Below are 23,519 nucleotides of genomic sequence, written 5' to 3' on the forward strand. Positions count from 1 at the left end.
AATGACTCATGTCATTAATAGAAATGTTATTTCTTCCCTCTTAGGTTTGTACCCTAGCTTATTACTGAAATATTCTCTAGGCTGTGTGTCTCCTTTAGTTCCTTGACCTCATGTCTTTGGGTTTTCAGATATCCTCCTCATGGAGGTAGTCCTCTGGTGCTATGTGTATTCTTTAAAGATTAGTTAGAGCAATGAACTTATTAACTAGCTCCTACGAATGAAACTTTATATTACAAAGCAGCTAACTTGAATACTTTCCTTTTTTTCTGAAATGTTATGGTTTTAATTTCTCAAACTTTTTCTTAGAAAACTGAGAGTGATGTACCTTATTTTCTACTGTTAATTTTCAAACTCAGGGGCTTCTTCCAAAGTTTCATTGGATGCGAAGAATATATAGCATATTATCCTATTATAACAAAAAATATTTATCTCAGTTCTTAGAAATAAATGGTGTCACTTAACCCCCCCTCAAAAAAAGAAAAGGTTATCATTAAAATATAATTATGAAATTCTGTGAGAACCTTTTGCCTCAGGCTGGTTTTATGATGGTATTGGATGAATATAAATGATGTGAATACTTCTTTGGGCTTTTGCTTTATGCAGATATTGACCTCTGTGAAAACAGTGTGCAGCGGCACATTGGACATGCTAACCTCACCTTCGAGCAGCTGCGTAGCTTGATGGAAAGCTTACCTGGAAAGAAAGTGGGAGCAGAAGACATCGAGAAAACAACAAAGGCATGCAAACCCAGTGACCAGATCCTGAAGCTGCTCAGCTTATGGAGAATAAAAAATGGCGACCAAGACACCTTGAAGGGTCTAATGCACGCACTAAAGCACTCGAAGACGTACCACTTTCCCAAAACTGTCACTCAGAGTCTGAAGAAGACCATCCGGTTCCTTCACAGCTTCACAATGTACAAATTGTATCAGAAGTTATTTTTAGAAATGATAGGGAACCAGGTCCAATCAGTAAAAATAAGCTGCTTATAACTGGAAATGGCCATTGAGCTGTTTCCTCACAATTGGCCAGATCCCATGGATGAGTAAACTGTTTCTCAGGCATTTGAGGCGTTCGGTGATATCTTTCTCATTACCAATGACTAATTTTGCCACAGGGTACTAAAAGAAACTATGATGTGGAGAAAGAACTAACATCTCCTCCAATAAACCCCAAATGGTTTATCTAACTGTCAGATCTGGTCCGTTATCTACTGACTGTATTTTGCCTTATTACTGCTTGCAGTAATTCAACTGGAAATTTACAAAAAAAAATTAGACTCCATTGTGCCTTACTAAATATGGGAATGTCTAACTTAAATAGCTTTGAGAGTTCAGCTATGCTAGAGGCTTTTATTAGAAAGCCATATTTTTTTCTGTAAAAGTTACTAATATATCTGTAACACTATTACAGTATTGCTATTTATATTCATTCAGATATAAGATTTGTACATATCATCCTATAAAGAAATGGTATGACTTAATTTTAGAAAAAATTATATTCTGTTTATTATGACAAATGAAAGAGATAAAAATATATTTTTAATGGAAAGTTTGTAGCATTTTTCTAATAGGTACTGCCATTTTTTTCTGTGTGGAGTGTTTTTATAATTTTATCTGTATAAGCTGTAATATCATTTTATAGAAAATGCATTTTTTAGTCAATTGTTTAATGTTGGAAAAACGTATGAAATATAAATTATCTGAATATTAGATGCTCTGAGAAATTGAATGTACCTTATTTAAAAGATTTTTTTGGTTTTATAACTATATAAATGACATTATTAAAGTTTTCAAATTATTTTTTATTGCTTTTTCTATTGCTTTTATTTGAATGGGACATTAATGGGTCTGAGCTTTCATAATATCCCTGTTATCACCAGGAACATCTGGGAAGTGTTAAACATGCAGATTCCTGGACCAATTTGTTGAAAAACTCTGGCAATGAGAACAGAAACTTGCATTTTTAACAAGTTCCAAAGTAATTCGTATTACACTAAAACTGGAGAACTTCTGAAGTCAGCCTTAGATTACAGATAGTGCAAGCCACTTATAACTGCTGCCACTAACCCTGAGACACCAAGCTATGTAAGCTATTTTGGTAGCAAATAAGAGAAACTAGCACTATTAAGTTTAAGAAAAAAAAAATAATTGGAAGAGTAGTATATTGACTGAGTTGAATGGTGGTCGCCCAAAAGATATTTTCAAAATTCGCAGAAGCTGTGAACATTTCCTTATTTAGAAAAAGTGTCATTTTAATTAAGTTGAAGATCTTTAGATGAAGAAAGCATTTTGGGTTATTCAGGTGGGCCATAAATCCAATGACAAGTGTCTTTATGAGACACACAGAGCAGACAAACAGAAGAAAAGATGATGTGAAGACAGAGGCGGAGGTGGAAGTCATATAGCTGTAAGTCGAGGAAGCTAACAGCAGCCAGTAACGGGCTGCCCTCACTCTGCTGGAGCCTCTGTAGGGAGTGGGGCTCTGCTGACATCTGGATTTTGCAATTCTGGCCACCAGAACTGTCAGAGAATAACTTTCTATCATTTGAAACCATGAGGTCTGTGGTAATTTGCTGCAGCAGCCACAGGACACTAACAAAGATGGCATCCAAGCTTTAAAAAGAGCAGAATCAATTTTTGTGTGTGGCAGGGGGCTGGGGCGTGTTGGCTCAAAATTTTTTACTTTCAGAGCTGGCAACAGTTGCTTAGCAATGTTAGCTAAGCTGATACAATCTGAAGGCCATCCCACCTTTATCTTTAGGCGTTTGGCCAGCAGAATCTCTTGCAAACAAGATCACAGACCATTTGGTATCTGTCTCAAGGAGTGTGTGGGAAGAGGTCCTCTCCCCCATATACTTTTCCAAACAAGATTGTTTTATAGCCAAATGCAACTCAAACCCGTAACATAGCAATTAGTCATCTTCAATATCACCAGTTCCCCCTATCCCCAGAAGAAGAAGTTGAAGTAAGAGGGGAGAGACTGTTGTAAGAAAAATCTAGCTATGCCTCAATGAGGCAATGATGGTAAGGAAGCTGGCACCAGAGGATGGAGACAAGTAGGCGCAAAACAGGCCTCTCTAGGACTCTGGGTCCTTTGGGGCAGAAGGTCCAACTCTTCCTCCTAGTCAAATATCTTTGTATCTTTTAGTTCCAAATTCCCAGGAAGGAGACTCTAACAATCTTAGGTTGATTGATGTAAAGGCATGGCCATTGAGTGTCTGTCCTTGTTTATCAGTTGTACTTCCCGAGAAGAAGATATCATTGTGAATGGGGCCCAGAAATTACTTCCTATCCGTTCCTAGTGTATTATTGCCTTCCTCACTTTACTATGACTTAGAATTTAGAGTTGACACAGACCATCCCTGTGAAAGCAGATTTGTGAAATTAGATCAGTTATGGCCACCTTGATAGAAGAGTATGTCTAGGTAAATATCACGCAGACTCATAAACCTGGAAAAATGAAAAGTGAAAGTGAAGTCAAGAGGCTCTAACCTGGGTAACAGCCTCCCAATGTTGCAATACTGGACATGACAAAAGTGGTGGAAATTACATGCTGATAGTAGAACAGAAGGCCAAGAGTTAACTATTAGGCCTCATTTTCCCTTCAGCAGCTCCAGTTCTTCCCTCAAAGTTCTTTGCAGAAAATGAAATGGCCTACGCAACTCCACAAAGTTTAAGAAAAGTTTGAAAATTCATGGCATCAAGGCTAAATTATTCAAATGCTTCTTTGATCGGCCTCCCTGGCTGCTCCTTTGGGTTCAGTTTACCTTGAACTTCTCTTTCAAGGGAGATAAAATTTGTAAATATCATACCAGTGCTTTTTTTGTTTTGTTTTGTTTTTGTTTTTGTTTTTGAGATGGAGCCTTGCTCTGTCACCAGGCTGGAGTGCAGTGGCACGATCTTGGCTCACTTCAACCTCCGCCTCCTGGGTTCAAGCGATTCCCCTGCCTCAGCCTCCTGAGTAGCTGGGACTACAGGCACGTGCCACCACTCCTGGCTAATTTTTTGTATTTTAGTAGAGACGAGATTTCACCACGTTGGCCAGGATGGTCTCGATCTCCCGACCTCGTGATTTGTCCGCTTCGGCCTCCTAAAATGCTGGGATTACAGGTGTGAGTCACCGTGCCTGGCCTATATATATATTTTTTTAAATTTAATTCTGAATTCATTTTGGATTTACAGAATCACTGAAAAGATAGTAAGTAGTTTTCTAGTATACCCTTCACCCGGCCTCCTCTAAAATTATCATTTTTCATAACCATTATTCACTTATTAAAAAAAATTCTTAGTCTGATACTATTAACTAAACTGCCAACTTTACTGAGATTTTCTCAGTGTTTCCAGTGGTATTCATCTTCTGTTTCAAGACCAAATAAAGAGCCCATGTTGCATTTCGTTATCATCTCTTCTTAGTCTCCTGTGATCTGTGACAGTTTTTCAGTCTATGTTGTCTTTCCTCAACTTGGCACTTTTTGAAGAGAAGCGGTCAGTTCTTTTGTAAAATATCCTTCAATTTGTGTATTTGTGATGTTTTCTCAGGAATAGACTGAGATTATGAGTTTGGGAAAGAATATTGTGAAATCCATAACTCTTCTCATTGCATCTGATCGGGAGCCAACCATATCAGCATGACTAATTACTGTTGATGTTAATTTAAATGTGATGACTTGGTTAAAATGGCTTTGCCAGGTTTTTCCACCGTAAAGTTACTATTTTTCCCTTTGTATACTCTATTCATTAGAATTATTTGTTAGATCATTAGATCTAGCCCACGCTCAAGGAAAGGAGAATTAAACTCTTCATATTGGAGAAGGAGATACCAAGGAATTTGCGTTAATGTATTAAAACTACCACAGATTTAGTCACCTTAGGGAAGAGAGTCTTAGAGGCTCTGAAAATACCATTTCTCAAAGATTCTTCCACTAATTTTAGCATTCATCAATCAATCTTGCCTGCAGCAACTGTTATTGTGAATTTCTAACGGCGATTTTCTTATTTCCCTCATGCCCCCTACATTTAAGTGCTTTCATTCTCTTCTGCCTATTTGTGTCAATCATTTATTTATATGCTTATGGACTCAAGAAAATTAATGTTATTCTTTGGATTATATTCCAATAATATCACTATTTATGTTGCTCAAATTGTTTCAGCTTTGGCCATTGACTCTTGTGCCCTTTCAATATGCCCTCCCCATCCTTATTTTCTTGGGCATTTTGTGTTTTCTGACACTAGTAGGTTCTCCATGCTCATCTTGCATTTCTTCTTCCCTAACTCTAGAACCAGGCATTTTTCCTTTTATTCTAAAATGGTATTTTAAAAACCACAATCCAGGTGCTAGGTGTGCTCTTTGCTACTGAGGTATCACTGCTTCTAGGCCATCTCAGTAGACAGAGCTAGTAAATAATATGTATGTTAACCCACGTATGTTTACACATACTTATTTCTATATCTATATACATATATATTCTATGTAATACACACAGCTATATAAGTCACTGGGTTCATTCCAGCCTTCACTCTCCTTCTCCCTGATTTTTTGTGTCATCCTTCTCAGAGTGAGTAACATGGCTCACATTATATGTAATTTATTTATTTGTTAACCACAAATGCATGTAAAGTATTTTCAGATTTTCTAACAGGTATCTCTGTGAGAAACAAATTTATCAACTAGAATACAGTATTATTTTACAGTTCTTTTCATCTTCAGCATTACAGTATGCATTCAAAACATTTTTCAAAGTCACTTGGGCCAGCTCTTTTGTCCTCACCCCTTCTGTGAAGTTATGTCATATATTGAAACAGTTATATTTAATTCTTACAGTCTACATTCTATCCTGGAGAATCCCCCTATAACCTGAATGATTTTTTAAATTTGCATACAATTAAATACTTTTTGTGGCAAACCAAAGGTTTTGACAACAGCATAAAATCATGTATTCTCCAACATATTGCCATACATCACAGTTCCATTACCCTAACAAGGTCTCTGGGTAGCTCCTTTGTAGTTAGTCTGTGCCCCCTCTATCAACTTCTAGCAATCACTGAACTGTTTCCCATTCTTATAATTTTGCCTTTTCTAAAATGTTACATAAAGTGAATCATACAATATGTTGCCATTTTTTGTGACTATTTTCACATAGCAAAATGCATTAGAGATTCCATTCATATTGCTATGTGAATTAATAGTTTGCTCTTTTGTCTTTCTGAGTGACATTCTATTAGATGACCATTGTTTTGGTTTTCCATTCACCTGTTGAAGTAGATCGTAGTTATTTGCTATTTGAGATGATTATGAATAAAGTTACTATCAATTTTGCACACTAATTTTTATGTGAACATAAATTTTCAACCCACTTGGGTAAATACCAAGGAATGAGATTGGTGGGTTATATGATAAGTTTATGTTTAATTATAAGAAACTGCCAAACTCTTTTCCAATTTGGTTATACTATTTTGCTTTTCCTCCAACAATAAACGAGAATTCTTATTGTTTTACATTCTTGCCGCAACCTCATTTTGTCAGGTTTTATTATTTATTTTTTAGCCATTCTTACATTGTTTCGTGGGATCTTATTGTACTCCTAATTTGCATTTGTCTAATGACTAATTGAATTAGTTTACTGGGGCTGCCATAATAAAATACCACAGACTGGGTGCTGAAACAACAGAAATTTACTTCCCACATTTCTGGAGGCCAGAAGTTCAAGGTCATTGTTCCTTCAGGCTTGGTTTCCGGCGGAGCCTCTTTTCCTGGTTTCTAGATGGCTGCCTTCGCATTGTGTCTGCACATGGCCTTTCCTCTGTGCACATGCAGAGGGAGATCTTTCATGTCTCTTTCTCGTAAGAACACCAGTACTTTGTGATTAGGATCCCACCCTTATGACTTCGCTTAAAATTAATTATCTCCATATAACCTCCATCTCCAAATACATGATGAGGGTTAGGGTTTTAACATATAAATTTTGAGGACAGTTTATTATATAATACTAATAATGTTGAGCATCTTTTCATGTTTATTTGCCATCTATATATCTTCTTTGGTGAAATGTCAGTCAAGATCTTTTGCCCATTTTTTAAGTTATATTGTTTATTTTCTTCTAATTGTTGAGTTTTAAAAGTACTTTGCATATTCTGGGTACAAGACTTTCAAGTGTACAATTTACAAACATAGTTGCTTAATCTGGGGCTTACCTTTTAATACTCTTACTGTGTGTTCTACAGAGCAAAAGTTTTAAATGTTGGTACAGTTGATCTTTCTCTTTTAATGAATTGTGCTTTTGGTGTCATACCTACATACTCATCAACAGACCCACAGATTTCCTTCTGTTTTTTTCATAGCTTCACATTTCAAATATAGGTATAGGATCCATTTTGAGTTAATTTTTGTACAATATATGTTGACATTCTTCTCTTTTCTTTTTGCATATGGATGGCCCATTGTTTCAGTGTGATTTGTTGAAAAGGTTAGCATTTCTTCATTGAATTGCCTTTGCATTTTTGTCAAAAATTGGTTGAAATGTTTGTGCGGGGATATTTCTGGGTTCTGTATTCTGTTCCATTAACTTAGTAAGTCTATATTTTTCACCAGTGCCACACTATCTTAATTACACTTGCTTTATAGTAAATCTTGAAGGTATTTAGTGGTTGCTTGGTTACTTGGGAATGTGTTGGTTTTTCTTGCCTTTTAGTATGCCTCATAATTTTTTTGTTGTTGTTAAAAGTTTGGCAGGTTAGGAAAGTCTGGGAGATGTTTTTTATACCTGGCAATGGGCATGCCTTTCTTTCCTCCTTCTAGAACCTTAATGGAGGGCTTTGCGTTAATCCAAGTGAAAATTGGACAGGTTTTATGATTTTGTTGTTGTTGCTATGGTTATACTCAGTGAACTACAGATTTCAAATTCCTATAGATAGCTTATTTCTAGGGTGGTGGATATATACCAGAGCAATGTTTGCTTGATTCTGAGTCTTAGGTCTACCTTTAAACTGTGCATCAAAGATGTTCTCTTTGTACGTTCTTGTTCTCCTATCCCTCTCTCAATGCCATTACGCTGTTACTTGTTATTCGAAGCTTCTTAGCTTCACAGTAAAGGGTGTCAGGTACAGTCTCTGTTGTTCTCATTAAGGTTAAGTATGTCTGTTTCCCTGGGATGCATGGCCTTTTCAGCTCTCCTGCCTTTCTCTTGGCTATATTTGTTGGCTCCGCACTTAATCTGGCCGTTCTTCCTAGGAATACACTTCTATTTCCTCCATCCTGTTCCCTTTCCTCAGCTGCAATGAGTGGTCACCAATATCCTAAAGTCAGTAGTTTTGCTTTCCCTCCATAAACACTTTTGAGTGATATTTGTTGCTCTCATGCAGGGCGACTGCTCTCCAAGATTGCATGACTCTTTCTGATCTTTATTTTGAGTGCTTAATGGGTTAATGGAGAAAGATCCTGCAAAAGGCTACAGATTCCCACATTTTTTCTAACACCCAGGGATATCTACGCTGTTCCATCAACCCACACTAGGCCTATATTGATTTTTCAGCTAGTCTACTGAATTCTTCCTACTGGTGTCCAGTGTATCAATCTCAGATAGGTACTCATTTGTACCTCCTCTCTCCCCAGAGTCACTGTCCCTTAGATTTGGGGCCTGTTATTTGTTCTGTGACCTCAGTTCTCCAATGAGTTTTTGAAAGCCATGATTTTGAACTTGAATTTGATCTTTTCTGTCATTAGTTTTGGAACATCACTAATATTTGCTGCCTCACTTTCCAGTTTTATACATACCAGGGTGGCGGCCAGAACATATCAAATCAATTTCATTGTTTAAAGACTTGATGTAAAAGATTGATTTAGAGTTAAAATTATTTCCATGAGTCCAGATCTACTGTGTCCCCTTGTTCATCTAGAAACCTATGCAAGTTGTGAAATATTTTGTAGATTAATATTACAGTCTAAAATATCAAAACTAAGAAACAATATTGAAGTCTTTATTCTAGATGTGTTAGCAAAACATTTTATGAAGTCCACTAAAAATTTTTGTTATTTTCATTATCTTATTCAATAGACTAGCTTCAGTTTTTGATTCATACATTGAAAATCTCATTTGTTAATTATTGAAAAGAAAAGGTTTTCGAGTACTCAAGACAATGTAGTTCTAAGCAAGAGATACAGTTGCAAACCACTACTACATTCAAGAGCATCGAGTTTTAGGTTGTTTTAATTTGTAATGTGTAAAATTATTCTCAAACAGAAGTTATTTGCAAATGGGCATAGAGATGATTTTGTGTGTGAGAGTGTGAGGGAGTGAGAGAGCGAGAGAGCGAGCGCTCTGATAGGAAAGAATTCTAAGACCTTCTTTACCAATGTGGAGCTCTATAGCCCTGGAAATATCTCCTTTCTAAAATACTTAATACCTTCGGAGTTGTTTCCTGAATTAATGCCTAAACTCAATCTGAGGGACAAACTTGTACTATTCTCTTACCTTGATCAAGGGTTCCCAATGGCTACTATTTGTTCAATTAGTGTAATTCCAATTGTTGGTGTTGAATACAACTAGGCTCCAATTTTTATGACTTCCTTGCTGTTATGTTTCAAATTTCTCTTTCCCAAACTAGGAAATTATAAAACAGGGATTTAACCTTAATAATAGCCAGCAGCAATTCTCTCTCTACCTGAGTTTAAATATATCTGTTCTGAAGATGGTTATAATCTAGCTGGGGAAACAGGATATACACATGAAAGAATGTTTACTAATACCAGATGGTATGTGCTTAGTGCCAATTGAGTTGTATAAACAGGGCACAGTCATCAAATGTCATCTCTGAACCTTAGGACAGACCAAGAAGCAGTAACTTCAGCTAGGTTTTGTAGGAAAAATATATGTAACATGTTGGGGAAACACTGGTTAGATCCATGTGGTTTGTGTAAAAATTCAGTAAGGGCTGGGTGCAGTGGCTCACGCCTGTAATCCCAGCACTTTGGGAAGCCGAGGCGGGTGGATCATGAGGTCAGGAGTTGGAAACCAGCCTGGCCAACATGGTAAAACCCCGTCTCTACTAAAAATACAAAAATTGCAGGGCGTGGTGGTAGGTGCCTGTAATCCCAGCTACTTGGGAGTCTGAGGCAGGATAATCACTTGAACCCAGGAGGCGGAAGTTGCAGTGAGCTGAGATCACACCATTGTACTCCCGCCTGGGCGACAAGAGCAAAACTCTGTCTCAGAAAGAAAAAGAAAAATTCAATGACTAGTATAAAATAAGCTTGTAGAAGCTGATTGATAATACACTGCGGGTTGTAGTAGATAAAAGTAATTGCTTTATCTATCCAGAAACCTTCATTTCTGTTTGCTAAATACCTTTGTCTTTTAATAAACTGTTCTCTCACATCCTCTCAACTTATCCATATATTTCCAATGGGGACTGATAATTCTCAACCTTACCCCAACTCTAACCCAAGATATTCAATCAGAGACCTTTCTTAGGATCTGTACATTTGGAATTACTTAAAAATGATTTTTTTTTTCTGTTTAATGAAAAGATGTAAAGATGTTCAACCTAAAGATGCCAGAGCCAAAGAGAGAGAAATCTAAAACTAGGGAGAAGAGATAGGCAAAGAATCCTAATGTTCAGGCCCTTGGTTCCAGCCATATCTTTTCTTCCACATTTTTAGTTTTGTGAATCATTTTGAATTTGCCTTTTTACCCAAGACAGTTTCTGTCCCTCTCTTGTAAACAAGAGTCCTGACTAATATATGGAGTACATAAGAAGGCCTTGAATGTCAGACACAGATCTTTGGGTTTGAGGAGCTAACTGTCATGATTTGTGAGGTGCTATCCACCTGAGAATCTTTAATTCTATAATATTTATCTATAAACACAATGGGAACTATTGAAGTTGATATTAGTTGTAAAGCAGCTTTTCTGAAAGATTCTTTTGGCACAGGGATGTCGAATGGATCGGAGCAGAAATAAGCTGGAGACAATTAAAACAGGTGGTTGACTATTAGAGCTGTCATGAGTAAACAGACAACTCAGACTGGAGGTGGAAGCACAGAGTGGAAAGGAAGGGTCAGATTAAACAGCCATTAATCTTTCCAGAAGAGTCATAAGAGGAGCAATTTCATCACTGGGCATTTGGTTGTGACTAATGGATTGAGACTTCTGTCTTTTTCCAAGTATTTAATAGAAAATAAATCTTCCATTTCCTTGTGTTTTCTTGAGTCTTTTCCCAGGGAAATATACCTCATCTTTTGAAATACAAAGGCTTAAGTCATATTTCCACAAAAATCCTTCTAAGTAAAACAAAGATGTCTTCCAAATTGACATTTCTATAGCAATTTTGGTTTTTTATGACTCACTGACTTCAGACATTTCGAGGTAAACAGGGCAAATCATGCATAAAACCTGTATCATTTTCATGGAATCATAGGTTTCTAAGAGATAATGAGGTCATCTGTTCATTCCTCCTACTTTGCTCCAGCTATACCCAAAACCATGTTGGAGGGTGGTAACTTTGGATTTAACAACTTTAAATATCTTATTACTGTATTGATTCCATACACACACACACAAGCACGCAGATGTGCACAGAGATAGAGACAGACAGAGAGAGAGAAACAGAGCGTGTGTGCTGGTGGAACCCATAGCTCTTACTCTGGAATTGGGACTGGGAGAAAATGGCTTCCTAACTAGTAAAAACTTCCACTCTCTTGAAATTTTACAGCATGGCACAGGAGATGTTAGCCCAGTTCTAGCTAAAACTAGCCCAGTGTTTTTCAAACTTAACTGATCATATGAATCATTTGGGATGTTTGTTCAAGAGGTTACTAATTTGTCTTCCAAGCTGATTTTGATTCTGTGGGTCAGAAATGGGTTGCTGGGATTCTCACTGGGCAATTTCAGGAACTATCATTTTGCATTATCTTTAAGGATCCAGATAAATCTGCAAGAAATTGAATTACACATCTAGCAGTAGAACTTAGAACCCATCAGTCCAACTAAGATTCATTTGACTCTGCACTTCTCTTAATAAAGGTGGTGAAAAACTAGTCTTTCCTATTTGGGTGTATGCATCTATCGTTGCACTTTATAATCTGACATTGTACTTATCAGTTTACCCGATACCATGTTATTTCCATTACCATACTTTTGGTATTTAACCAAAAGTTAAATATACCAACAGTATATGGTATATAACTTTGATTAAATGCCAAGGTTACCATTGGTATATAACCATTACCATACTTTTGGTATGGTAATGAAAATAATCATCACATCATTTATTCAATGCTTTCCTTGTAGCCCCATATTCTGGGCCCAGCTAGATTCCTAGAAAGCAATGTTTTATACAGTCAAAAAACAAGAGATTACTGATTCATCTTGTACTGATTTGCTATTGCTCCCTCATTGACTTCGGTACTCATAGTAAATGTCATTTTTTGAGAACTTGCAAGGTGCACAGCCCTACACTTAAGACAATTATAGACATCATCTCATTAAATCTCAATGACCCAATTAGCTGACTCTCCCTGACCTCCACTGCTCATTTATTACATCATTATCACTTCATTAAATCCTAACAGCTTCAGCAGCTGACTTCCCCTGACATCCACCACCCATTTATTGGGACTTGTACACCTGTTTACTGCTTAGACTGGGCACAACATTTGCCTAATCTCTTAGTCTCAACCATCTCAAGTTTTATACATACTACCAATTATCTATTTTGATTATACCTTTGGATTTAAGCTTCAGAAGTCAAGTATAACCCCTGAAATGTGAAGACATCAAGAGTCAAAAGAGAAAAAGTAAAAATTCTGAAAAACAGAAATCTACTGGCCAGGATTCCAGGAGTAATGGTTTTAAATGTAATATAAATCTGCTATTTGTGGGGTCTGGGTCAGATTTTTCTCTCTAGCCAAAAGAATATATCACTCAAAAGGATATGCCTTGGATGGTGACAAGACGTTCTCTGCCATTAAGCACTTGTGGCAAGGGAAGTCTCCAGGATTTGCTCATTAAGAGGAGATGGCAAAAGAAGCAAACCTTGCTGAAACCTCCAGAATAAATTTCAGTTAAACCCAAACCCTGAATTTGAAACTAGCTGTTAAACAGCAACAACAACAAAAAAAGACCTTAAAGCCAGCAGACTGGCACTTTAGTGTATCTAGTACTATATTATTTACAAACAATTTGAAAATAAGCTCTGTTGACTAAGCTATATTTAAAGAATAAAAAATGTCATAATAAATTGTCTAGAAAAAATAAAATCAGATAGAGTCTGAGAATAAAAAGAAAACAGGAGCAGATTCCACCTAGAAATAAGTTACAGTCTTTCAAAAATGGCTTCAGAGTAAGACATTTGATTTCAAATCCTGTCTCTTCTCTTAAATAGTATGGCTTGGGCAGGTCACTTGATTACTTTGGGACTCAGTCTCCCTATATGCCTAATAGGTGGAATAAAACATCAAAAGCCTATTTGGACATTCCCTACAAGTTTCTATCACAGTATGTCATAGTTAAAGCATGTATTAACATTTCTTCACAAGAGATAAATTCGCAAAAGAGATGGTGCCCAACCATTTCATGTAATCATTTTGAGGGTGATGATTCAGGAGCATTCCTCAAGATAACTATGCCAGTTATTTGGTTCACAGCTGTAACCACCTCACCACAAAGTGGAAGAAAGGCAAGTAAGGAGAGGAAAGCTGAGGATACAAGGACAAATCCAAGGGCCTGGCTGTCATTCTGGGCTTCAGACTTGTTTGGTCTCTTTGGAAAAATCACTTACGTATATAGTATGACTCTTGCAATGGTGCCATTGAGATCATTCACAAAACACCTGTAGCTCAGCTAGTCAGTGACAAATGTGGTGCCAAGCTGACGCAGGCATTGCAGAGATCTTTTCTCTTCACATACATGGCAGAGATTACAAATTCTTCAATTACTGTAAAATTCTTCTTAGAACAAAACCCTCTAACAGCCACCGACTTTTGAGAGGATGAGTTAGCATATCCCCCAAAGTCAGAGAGTTCGCTGAAAGCTCCGTGAAGCCACATCAATCACTTTGACTCCCTTCTGATAAATCTGGATAAAAGAATCTCTCTCAGAAAGAACCATTGCAATTGGAAATAAAGGACAGCAGAAAATAACATTCTTTGTGCATCTCTTACGTACCAAGAGCTTACCTTTTTATGTTCATCCTCTTAACAGCTTTACAAATTAGGCATTAATATTCTCATTTTAGGATAAGTGGCTACGATCCAAAAAGAATAAGTTACATGCCTGCTATTTCATAGCAAGTAACTGACAAGGACAGAATCTGAACTCATTTCTGTCTTTAAAACCCCTGATATTTTATTCCATCACACTGGGCCAAAAAGTCATTGTGGAAGTCAGAGAGAGGTCAATCAGAAATCAAGAAGTGAATATTTAAAAGTTGCATTTAATTTTCTCTGATTTTTTTTTTTGCCTCAGTATTAAGTGGAAACTGGTTTCACATAACCGTCTTTTGCCTACAGACAGGAATTAACGTCATCTTAACGTCCACCTATTCTGTTTCCACCCCAAAGTGAGTGAACTAAAATTTAATTGACAGTAACTAGTCAGAGTATGTGCAGATCTCCCAGGTAAGGGCAAAATGCTTCACAGGACTGCCCGCACTTCAGATGCCAGCCACAAGTTTCAGAAGGTCCCCTGGCCACCACGGTTTTGACTGGCCACAAATTGGGGGTTCCCACAATTCCATCAGGTTTGATAATTCATGAGAATGACTTACAGACCTCAGAACAGCATTATACTTGTGATTACAATTCTATTATAAAGGATATCCATAGCGGTAAGATCCGGGAGGCTCCCAGATGTAAAGCTGCCATACCCTATTCCTATAGAATCAGCATATTACCTCCACAGCACAGCAATAATGTGTGCACCAACCAGGGAGCTACACCTTTTAGTTATTATTGGAGTTTCATTACATGAGCATGATTAAGTCATTGACCACATGATTGAATTCAATTTCCAGTCCTCTCTTTCCCCAGAAGTCAGGCCAACTCAGAGTTCCAATACTCTAATCAACATCATTGGTCTTTCTGCTGACCAGTCCCTGTTCAAAATCATCTACGGGTCTATCATAAGTTATCTTATTAGCATAACAAAGACACTCTTCATCACCTGGGATGGTCCAAGGATTTAAAGTCTCCCTTCCAGAAACCAGGGACAGAGGCCAGGCAAACCTTTTATTATGTAAAAGATTTTTATTATTACCTTACACCACCTGACCCCCCCCCCCCAAACTTCTTACCTTCTCCAACACTCCCAGTTCTGTCAGGGACACCACCAAACATCTTTTCATCTTGCCAGACTTGAAAACCTGGAATTGTCTTTGACTATGCCGTGCTTTTGCCCTTCTCAAGCAAGTTATCTTCCCTTCAACTGATTTTCTTCTCAAGTTTTCCTGAATTCATCTCCCCTTCACTCCCACATCCACTGCCACTCAGGGTTCAAACCCTCAGGAGCCTAAGTTATTGTCGAACTTCCTGACTGTTCTGCCTGCCTCTAGGTTCACCAACTACAATCCTTCTTGCATGTAACTGTCAGGTCAATTTTCTTTAAACATCCTAGTTATCACCACTTATTTTTTCCTCTAAGAAACTTGTACAAGAACCCTTTGTCTCTGCACCATGAGGTCCTCTGTGAGATCACAGTTCCTTGCCATGTGCTTCAGGGAGATAAGAAAAATCACTAGCGTTCCAAATGGTCTTAGCAAGGAGGAAAGGCACAGTGTGGTAACTGGAATGAACACTAATTCTGGAGTCCAGAGCCTTGAGTTTGAATCATGGTTCAGCTACAAGTTACAAAGGTCTACATCGTAGAGGGATTTCATAGAGCAGATATGTAGGTGCCTAGTACATGTATGATCCACAACATACCTTGTTATTAGTAAACTCCAGTACATTTGCCTCCTCTGTTCTTATAACCACATTTTTCTGCTTAGCTATCAAGGGCTTCGTGTAATTCTCCAAAATATATGCTGTGCTTCAACATAAAAATCTAATCTGTAGCTAAACACATATTTTTCATTCCCACCATATATTTTCTCTAAATTCTCCCTTTTTATTAAGCCACTGTACTAATTTCCTGCTGAAACAAATTTCCACGAACAGTGGCTTTAACAATACTTTTTTCTCAAAATCATTACTACCTTTATTATTTTTATTTCAACCAGTTATTCTTGATTAACACTAACAGTCTCATACAAATTCTTAAAAATACAACTTATTTTCTCTGCCAAATAACATCATGAAACACTACAATTTTTTTTCCCATGTAATTCTGGAGGTCAGAAGCCCAAAATGGGTCTCACTGGATTAGAATCATGTTGGCCAAAACATGTCCATTCTGCTTACTCTCTCTGAGTGATAATCTGCTTCCTGACCTTCTTCATTTTCTAGAGGCCACCTGCATTCCTAGAGTCCATTTCCATTTTCAAAGTCAGCAATATTGGGCCAAGTCCTTCTGAGGCCACTGACTCTGATTCTCTCATTTCTCTCTCCCTCTTCCATTAAGGGCCCATGAGATTACATTGGGTCCACCTGGATAACCCAAGCTACTTTCCCATTTTAGGTCGGCTGATTCACAGCCTTCATTCCATCTGCAATCTTACTTCCTATTTGTCATGGAAGGTAACATACTCAAAGGTCACAAGGATTAGGATGTGGACATCTTGGGTCAGGGAGAACATTACTCTGCCTGCCACAGGACAAGTTCTGGCAATACTTCACCTGTGAAGCTTTCCCTGATGATTCTCATCTGTATTGTTCTCATTCCTCTAATCCAGTATTTTTCAACCTTGATTGTAACATAGAGTCACCTGGGGCACACTTTTAAAATGCTTGGGTCTAATTTTTTGTTTTTTTCTTTTTGAGACTGAGTCTTGCTCTGTCACCCAGGCTGGAGTGCAGTGGCACAATCTCGGCTCACTGCAGGCTCTGCCTCCTGGGGTCAAGCGATTGTCCTGCCTCAGCCCCCCAAGTAGCTGGGATTACAGGTGCCCACCACCACGCCCAGCTAAGTTTTGTATTTTCAGTAGAGACAGGGTTTCACCATGTTGGCCAGGCTGGTCTAGAACTCCTGACCTAGTGATCCATCCACCTTGGCCTCCCAAGAGTCACATTCTTGAGAGATATGATATTAGTCCATTTTCATGCTGCTAAAAACATTCCCAAGAATGGGTAATTTATCTAGAAAAAGTGGTTTAATGGACTCACGGTTTCATGTGGCTGGGGAGGCCTCACAATCATGACGGAAGGCAAATATGTCTTACGTGGCAGCAGGCAAGAGAGAATAAGAACCAAGTGAAAGGGGTTTCCCTTGAAAAACCATCAGATCTCGTGAGACTTATTCACTACCACCAGAACAGTATGAGAGAAACTGCCCCCGTGATTCAATTACCTCCTACTGGGTCCCTCCCACAACACGTGGGAATTATGGGCGCTACAATTCAAGATGAGAGTTCGAGGAGCACACAGCAAAACCATATCAGATATGGATTAAATTGGTTGATCACATGACCTGAGCAAAGGGTTTCTTTTTTTTTTTTTTCCCAAAACTCTCCCAACAATTCTACTATTCAGGCAAGATTGAGAACTACTGCTCTCATGAATTTTTGTAATTTTACCTTAATTGTCACAGTGTAAAGGAGATATAACACGATGATTAACAGGGAGATTCTGCAGTCTACCTGCTTATACTCAAATCTCCCAGCTCCACTTCTAACTAGTGGTCAGGTGCTGAGCGAGTTAAGCAATTGCTTGGTGCCTTTCTTTCTTCACTTGTAAACCCAGAAGAATAATAATGCCTCAGAGTTGTTGAGAGAATTAAATGAGACAATGTATGGTAAACGTATTCTGCATAGCACATGACTCAGAACATGCTCTCAACAAATATTAGCTGTAGAAGTGTTTTATGGCCACTTGCCTTAAATGTAGAACTCACCTGTAAGATTTGCCTGGGCATGACCAATTTTTCTTTCTGTGGTTCTCAAAAAACAAAACAAATCCATTTATTTGATGAATAGGACACAAATAAGGTGGCCAGATAACAGGATTACTGCACTTTGAGCCAAAAATCTTATTTTATTTTACTTTTAGGGTAGTTTTGTCATATTTTTGCTTCCTGGGTGTCTGCAACCAGTTTAACCTGCATATGTTTTAGAATCATTTTTGAAAGTTTTTGAAAATACCAGGTCTAGGGCCCATCCCACCCCCCAGGAATAATGATTCCATTGGGGCCCATGGCTCAGTACCTTTTAAGCTCCCTGGATAATTACATACACAGCAAGGGGTGAGAATCTAAGACCTGGGCTAACTGGCTACAACTGTTCACATTCCGAGGCCTTCTAAGGAAGCTAATAATTTATGTCTGGGAAGGCTACGGCAGGTCTATTGATCAAGAGAAAGTAATACAAGAAAAGAAAGGAAAAAGAAGAGATGCAAAAGGGCAAACCAGAGACAGAGGAAGCAAGGGGGGAAGGATAAAGAAGTACAGCTGAAAGGTGTCTGCTGACTCCTTGTTGGTACTCACATCATTTTCTAAATACATTGCTCCATCCCAATTAGGTCTTTAAGGGGGGATGGAAATCCTTGAAGAGAACCTCAGTAAAGAAATGGTATTCTGTGCCTTTCCCAGAGTACTTACTCAAAATATATCTCAGCTGATCTGAAATACGGCAGCAGCAAATACTTTTCTGTGGCTGCTCAGATAGTGTTAGAGGAGGCATTAAAAAAGATGAAGCTGAATGTTTAGGGCTATTCCTTAAACAACTCCAGAGAGGAAATTCCTTGCTCATCCTGGGTAGCACCCAGGTCACAATGCAAGAAACGTGAGTCAGAAGAGCCAATTACTCAAGAAGTTGCCCAATTTCCTTCCATCTGGTGGTGGAAAGAGGCTCTAAGTAACCTCAAAATGACTCCCAGGCATCTATTACCAGCCAGTCAACAGCATTAGGCAGGTGGCCACAGCACAAAGAACTTTTCTATCTGCTGCAAAAATATCCAGAACAAAAATTGTTATAACTTGCATTTGTATATATTTTTAATTCAAAAACTCCTTTCTCACTTATGATCTTACCTAATTTTTTTTCTTAGGGAAACAACCCTTGTAAGATACATAGGGGCCAAATATTATCCCCTTACTTGAAATGAAGTTAAGTCTCAGGCAGTGAGTGACTGAATGGTGGAAATAAAGGCTTCCGATCTTATCTCCTTTCTGGATATGCCCCTTTCCTTGAAAAAAAAAAGTGTAATTAGTTATGGCATAGATGATTACAAAATAAACTGTAAGTATTTAAAAACAACAAATTGTCAGGGTGCTGAAAATCATCATCAGTAAGACTCCATATAAGAAAACGTCTTTGAGAAATGGGAATTTAATATTAGCAGTATTCACAAGCAAAAGGAGATTATGTATACCACTATACCCATACTGTTAGAGTGAATGAGAAATCTCATATGCTAAATGTTACTGTATTAAAAGTCAGATACTTTATTAATAATGGCAAATGATGATTCAATATCTGAACAGCAGAACAAGATTCTTGACGTGCATTTATTATCTTATCCTAACAACCTCCCTCTAAGATAGTTAATTATTGCAAGATTATTCTCAGTTTATGGACAAGGAAGCAGGCCCACCAGGCCAGTGTCCTGTAGCTGGTGGATGGCAGAGCCATGATTCAGACCCAGGTCTCTCTGACTCCAGAGCCCAGGCTTTTTCCACTGCTCTATGCCATCTCCTCACAGCCCATAATTAAGCAAAATAATATGCTCTTCACAAATGAAAAGATCTCACGCATGAAAGTGACGAGACAACTTTTAGTTGATGAGCTTCCAAATACGCTGAGGATCCTTTTTCCGGAAACCGCATTTGGCATAAGGGGACCAAAGTCCAGACAGTTCCGATGACGTAACTCAAGGTCTCCGTGGATGTTGGCCTGGAGTCCGAAATAGCTCCGAGCTCTCCCATCCTGGCGTCTCTGTTGCCTCCCCTCTTAGCCAAGCTCAGGCTGCCCACGGGACTTTGCAAGTGGGTGAGGGGACAGTGTTCACAGGGCTTGAGACAAGGTACATTGCGATCTCTTTCCCCATCCCAGTAACTATTTCTGCTGCCTTCCCTCTCTCTGAAGCTTATTCTCAGCTTTGTAGGATATCATGTTTGTTTGTTTTGCCTTCAGCTTTAAAAAGATCTCTTAACAACAGCTTAAGACTTTTATAAAATTACCCATCACCTCTTAGAACAATCCAGAGAGCTGCTGAAAAGAAATGAGGCTCTGAGAGATGGTGCTTGGGTTGGCTTTGCATTAAAATCTTTCTCATGGTGTTTCTCCACACCTTCATTTCCATCCACCTTGTTTAAAACAAAGTCTTCCCTCAAGCCTAAAAGTCAGTCAACAATATGCCCAAGGATGTATTACACCCAAGCAGCTTTACCTGGGAGTCCTAGGAATTCTTCAGTTGTGGTTTCTGAGTGTGTTCTCATCTTCCCCAACATTTCCTTAGTCCCTTGTCTTGTCTTCCTTTAGGTCTTCCCCTTTATCTACCAGGATTTAGTTTCTGTCCAAAGGAAACAGTACAAAGTAGTGAAAGTGGACACTGAAATTAAAGTTAAAGGTCTGAGTCCAAATCTATCTTCTTTTACCTGGCTTAGCTGACCCAGTGACTGTGGACAAGGTACCTGACTCTGTGAACCTCCTTTTCTCATATATAAACTGGAGATCAGAGTAATACTGGCCCTACTTATCTCACAGATCTACAGTACTTATCAGAGTAGATGAACGGGAAGCCCACAAAATGCCCAGTAAATATTAGTTTATTCACCGGCCACCCATATGACCAGATACTGTGTGCCACACTGGATACTACAATTAATAAGATAAAGCATCCCTTTTCACAGAGCACAACTTTAATGGGAGAGGCAGAACTGGAGGAAAATTATGACACGTTATGATGTTAACGCAGTAAGGTGCGGAGTGTCATGGGGCCTGGAGGAGGAAGCCTGGCTGAGATTTGGGGATATAGTGTGCCAGACAATTCCAGGAAGAATCCACAGAGGAAGTCAGGTTTTATCCGGGCCATGAGCACTGAATGGACATTTTCTGAAAAAAGAAAAAACCAGGAGAAAAGTGCACCTCACAAAGAAAGATCAGCACACATAAAGAACCTCTTGTGCGAATAGGAATTTTGTGTCCTAAGTGCCAGGGGGACAACCTGTGGTTTTCAGGAGAAAGTGAAGTAATAAATGTGTTTTAGAAAAATCATTTTAGAGGCAGTGGGGTAAGGAAACCCTGAGAAGGAGATGATGCCAGAAAAGGAAATGAACCCCAAGATAACAATTCTCATCTCTAAGCTTGGACTAAAAGGAGTTGATATAAGTTCAAGGATATTCTTTTGACTTATGGCAAAGATGTCTTCTGACAAAGACAGTCCTGCAGGGAGGCAAGAAGGTCCCTGAAAGACACCCCCAGAAGCGTACCCCTGGGGCTATTGCAGCTGAGAGCCTCCATATTAAATAGCAGCTGCACTTTCCTCTGATTTTAATCCCTTCTTCTTATTCCTGAGCCATCAGCCATGTCATATTAGATGTTATTAACTGGTCTCAGCTGTGTTGTGGTGAAATAAAAATAAAGCTTGCCCAGGCTGGGACACGGTGATAAAGAGAAAACCAGTGAATGATGGTTAGCATGTATTGTTTTATATGTGCCAACAATAATCTTGTGCCAACAAGATTTTCTCAGCAATCTTGAGATTATAGAACTCTAGTTATTCTCATTGTACAGGTAAGAAATCGGAGGTTTCGAGTGATTCAACAACTTGCACAAATCACATAGGTGATATGTGGCATTCCATCTCCAGAGACAATTCCCTTTACTGCTACCCTTGAGTGTCTCCCAGCTTAGGCTCAGAAAAGACAGTATTTGCCTACCAGCTTAGGCTCAGAAAGGTCAGCTTCAGTCCAAGGGAGGGATGTCCCTACCCGTGCATGGAGTGGATGCCAGGGCAGCATTGTTGGAAGCCATATGAGGATGGAGCAGCCATTGGGAGTCCATTGCTAGATGATGAAAAAAGTGTAAGCAACCGCCTACACTAACATCGAGCATAGCCTGGGGCTTCTCTGAGAGCCACTAGAGAGGTCAGAGAACAAAGCTCCTGCTCACAGTAATGAGTGGCATTGAGCCAGAAGAATTCAGCCTAACTGATGTGGCTGTCTTTGTGTCTACACGCTGGCGAGGTCCAAGGGACATCCAGAATGCCATTATATGACAATTAAGTATGTAAAAATGAACAGAGAAGAAAAGGAAAATATCAAGAAATGACAAACTGGTTTATAATCAAATTTCAAACTTGAAAATTCATGAGAAAGGACTTTATTCTACATAGGCCTAAACAAATTACACGCTGATAGCACGCTGTTTTTAGAGCCCTTTGACTTTATCTGCTGTTCTATTATCAACTCTGCTGTTACTAATGGATTTTTCTTGTGGAACTCAATACTTGACAGAGCAAAGAAGAAACTGGCAGCAGCACCAGAAATTCCCTTAAAGGCAAATAATATCAATGTTTGTCCCAGGGGCATGAAAGACCTGCCATCGCCTTCAAAACCAGTCCCAAAGGAGCTGTGTGGAGTCTTAGTCAAGGAGGAGTCTCTCATGGTGGAACTTCTCCATTTCTAAAATCCCTGTAGAAAGTTTCACAGTTCATAAACAACCCCACTATCAGAGATTTCCTGAATAAGGCAACTGAGTGTTAAGATCCTGGCCACTCACAATTGGAAATCCACATCAGCAGCAGGCACAGCAACATCCGAGAGCTTGTTACAAGTGCAGAATCGTAGACCCTACCCAGGATATAATAAATTAAGAACTCTGTTTTAACAAGATCCCCAGGTGATTTGTGTGCATGTTAAAATTAAGAAACATGGCTTAAGATTGCTTGAGATATCCAAATATTAGCCACAGCATAGGATATAGAGTCCATATTATAGCATTAACTCAAGGATGGGTTTGTACCTCCCAATCAATTAATGAATCCATTAACTATTGACCTCTCAAAACGTGTGCCACTTACTGTGCTAAGCACTTGCTGGTGAAACAAAAAGAAATGAATCAAGATGTGATGTCTGTTGAGAGGATGTTTACAATTCTGCTGAAAAAAAAAAAAAAGATATATGTGCTCAGAATGACCTTTTGGAAAAGTAAATCAGACCTCATCTGCCCTGCATTAAATAATTAGGGTTTCCCAATGCCGCCTACATGAAGTTCAGACTCCAGCAGAGCATAAGAAATCTTTTAACAGCCTGAAACAGACCTTCCTCCCCAGGCTAATTCATAGCCACCATCTCTTACCCAATGCCATGGTCCAGCCTCATAGGACATGAAGGTCCTTGCATGTGTAGAATTCACTCTCATCTCCATGCATTGTGTAATACTCGCAAAACAATTCAGCCCTTTTCCGCCTTTTCTCATTTTTATGAGAACTCT

At 38.7% G+C, this 23,519-nt stretch overlaps 1 protein-coding gene and 1 long non-coding RNA gene across 5 annotated transcripts in view; one reads left to right on the forward strand and one right to left on the reverse strand.

Annotated features, from left to right (window-relative positions):
* The window catches only part of LOC105468534 (TNF receptor superfamily member 11b), a 28,313-nt gene extending 26,505 nt beyond the window's left edge, over window positions 1-1,808 (forward strand). Inside the window, exon 5 of the mRNA XM_011718765.2 lies at window positions 604-1,808. Coding sequence (XP_011717067.2) covers window positions 604-992 — 389 coding nt within the window. The 3' untranslated portion in view covers window positions 993-1,808. The remainder of the gene's footprint in view (window positions 1-603) is intronic.
* Window positions 1,758-23,519, reverse strand: part of LOC139355602 (uncharacterized) — a 281,629-nt gene continuing 259,867 nt past the window's right edge. For 3 of the 4 annotated variants that reach the window (XR_011606366.1, XR_011606368.1, XR_011606364.1), the window contains one exon: window positions 19,278-20,595. This is a non-coding gene — a long non-coding RNA (uncharacterized lncRNA). The other variant, XR_011606365.1, reaches the window with a different exon arrangement.

The sequence above is a fragment of the Macaca nemestrina genome, chromosome 8, assembly GCF_043159975.1.
Source record: "Macaca nemestrina isolate mMacNem1 chromosome 8, mMacNem.hap1, whole genome shotgun sequence".
Classification (NCBI taxonomy): Eukaryota; Metazoa; Chordata; class Mammalia; order Primates; family Cercopithecidae; genus Macaca; species Macaca nemestrina.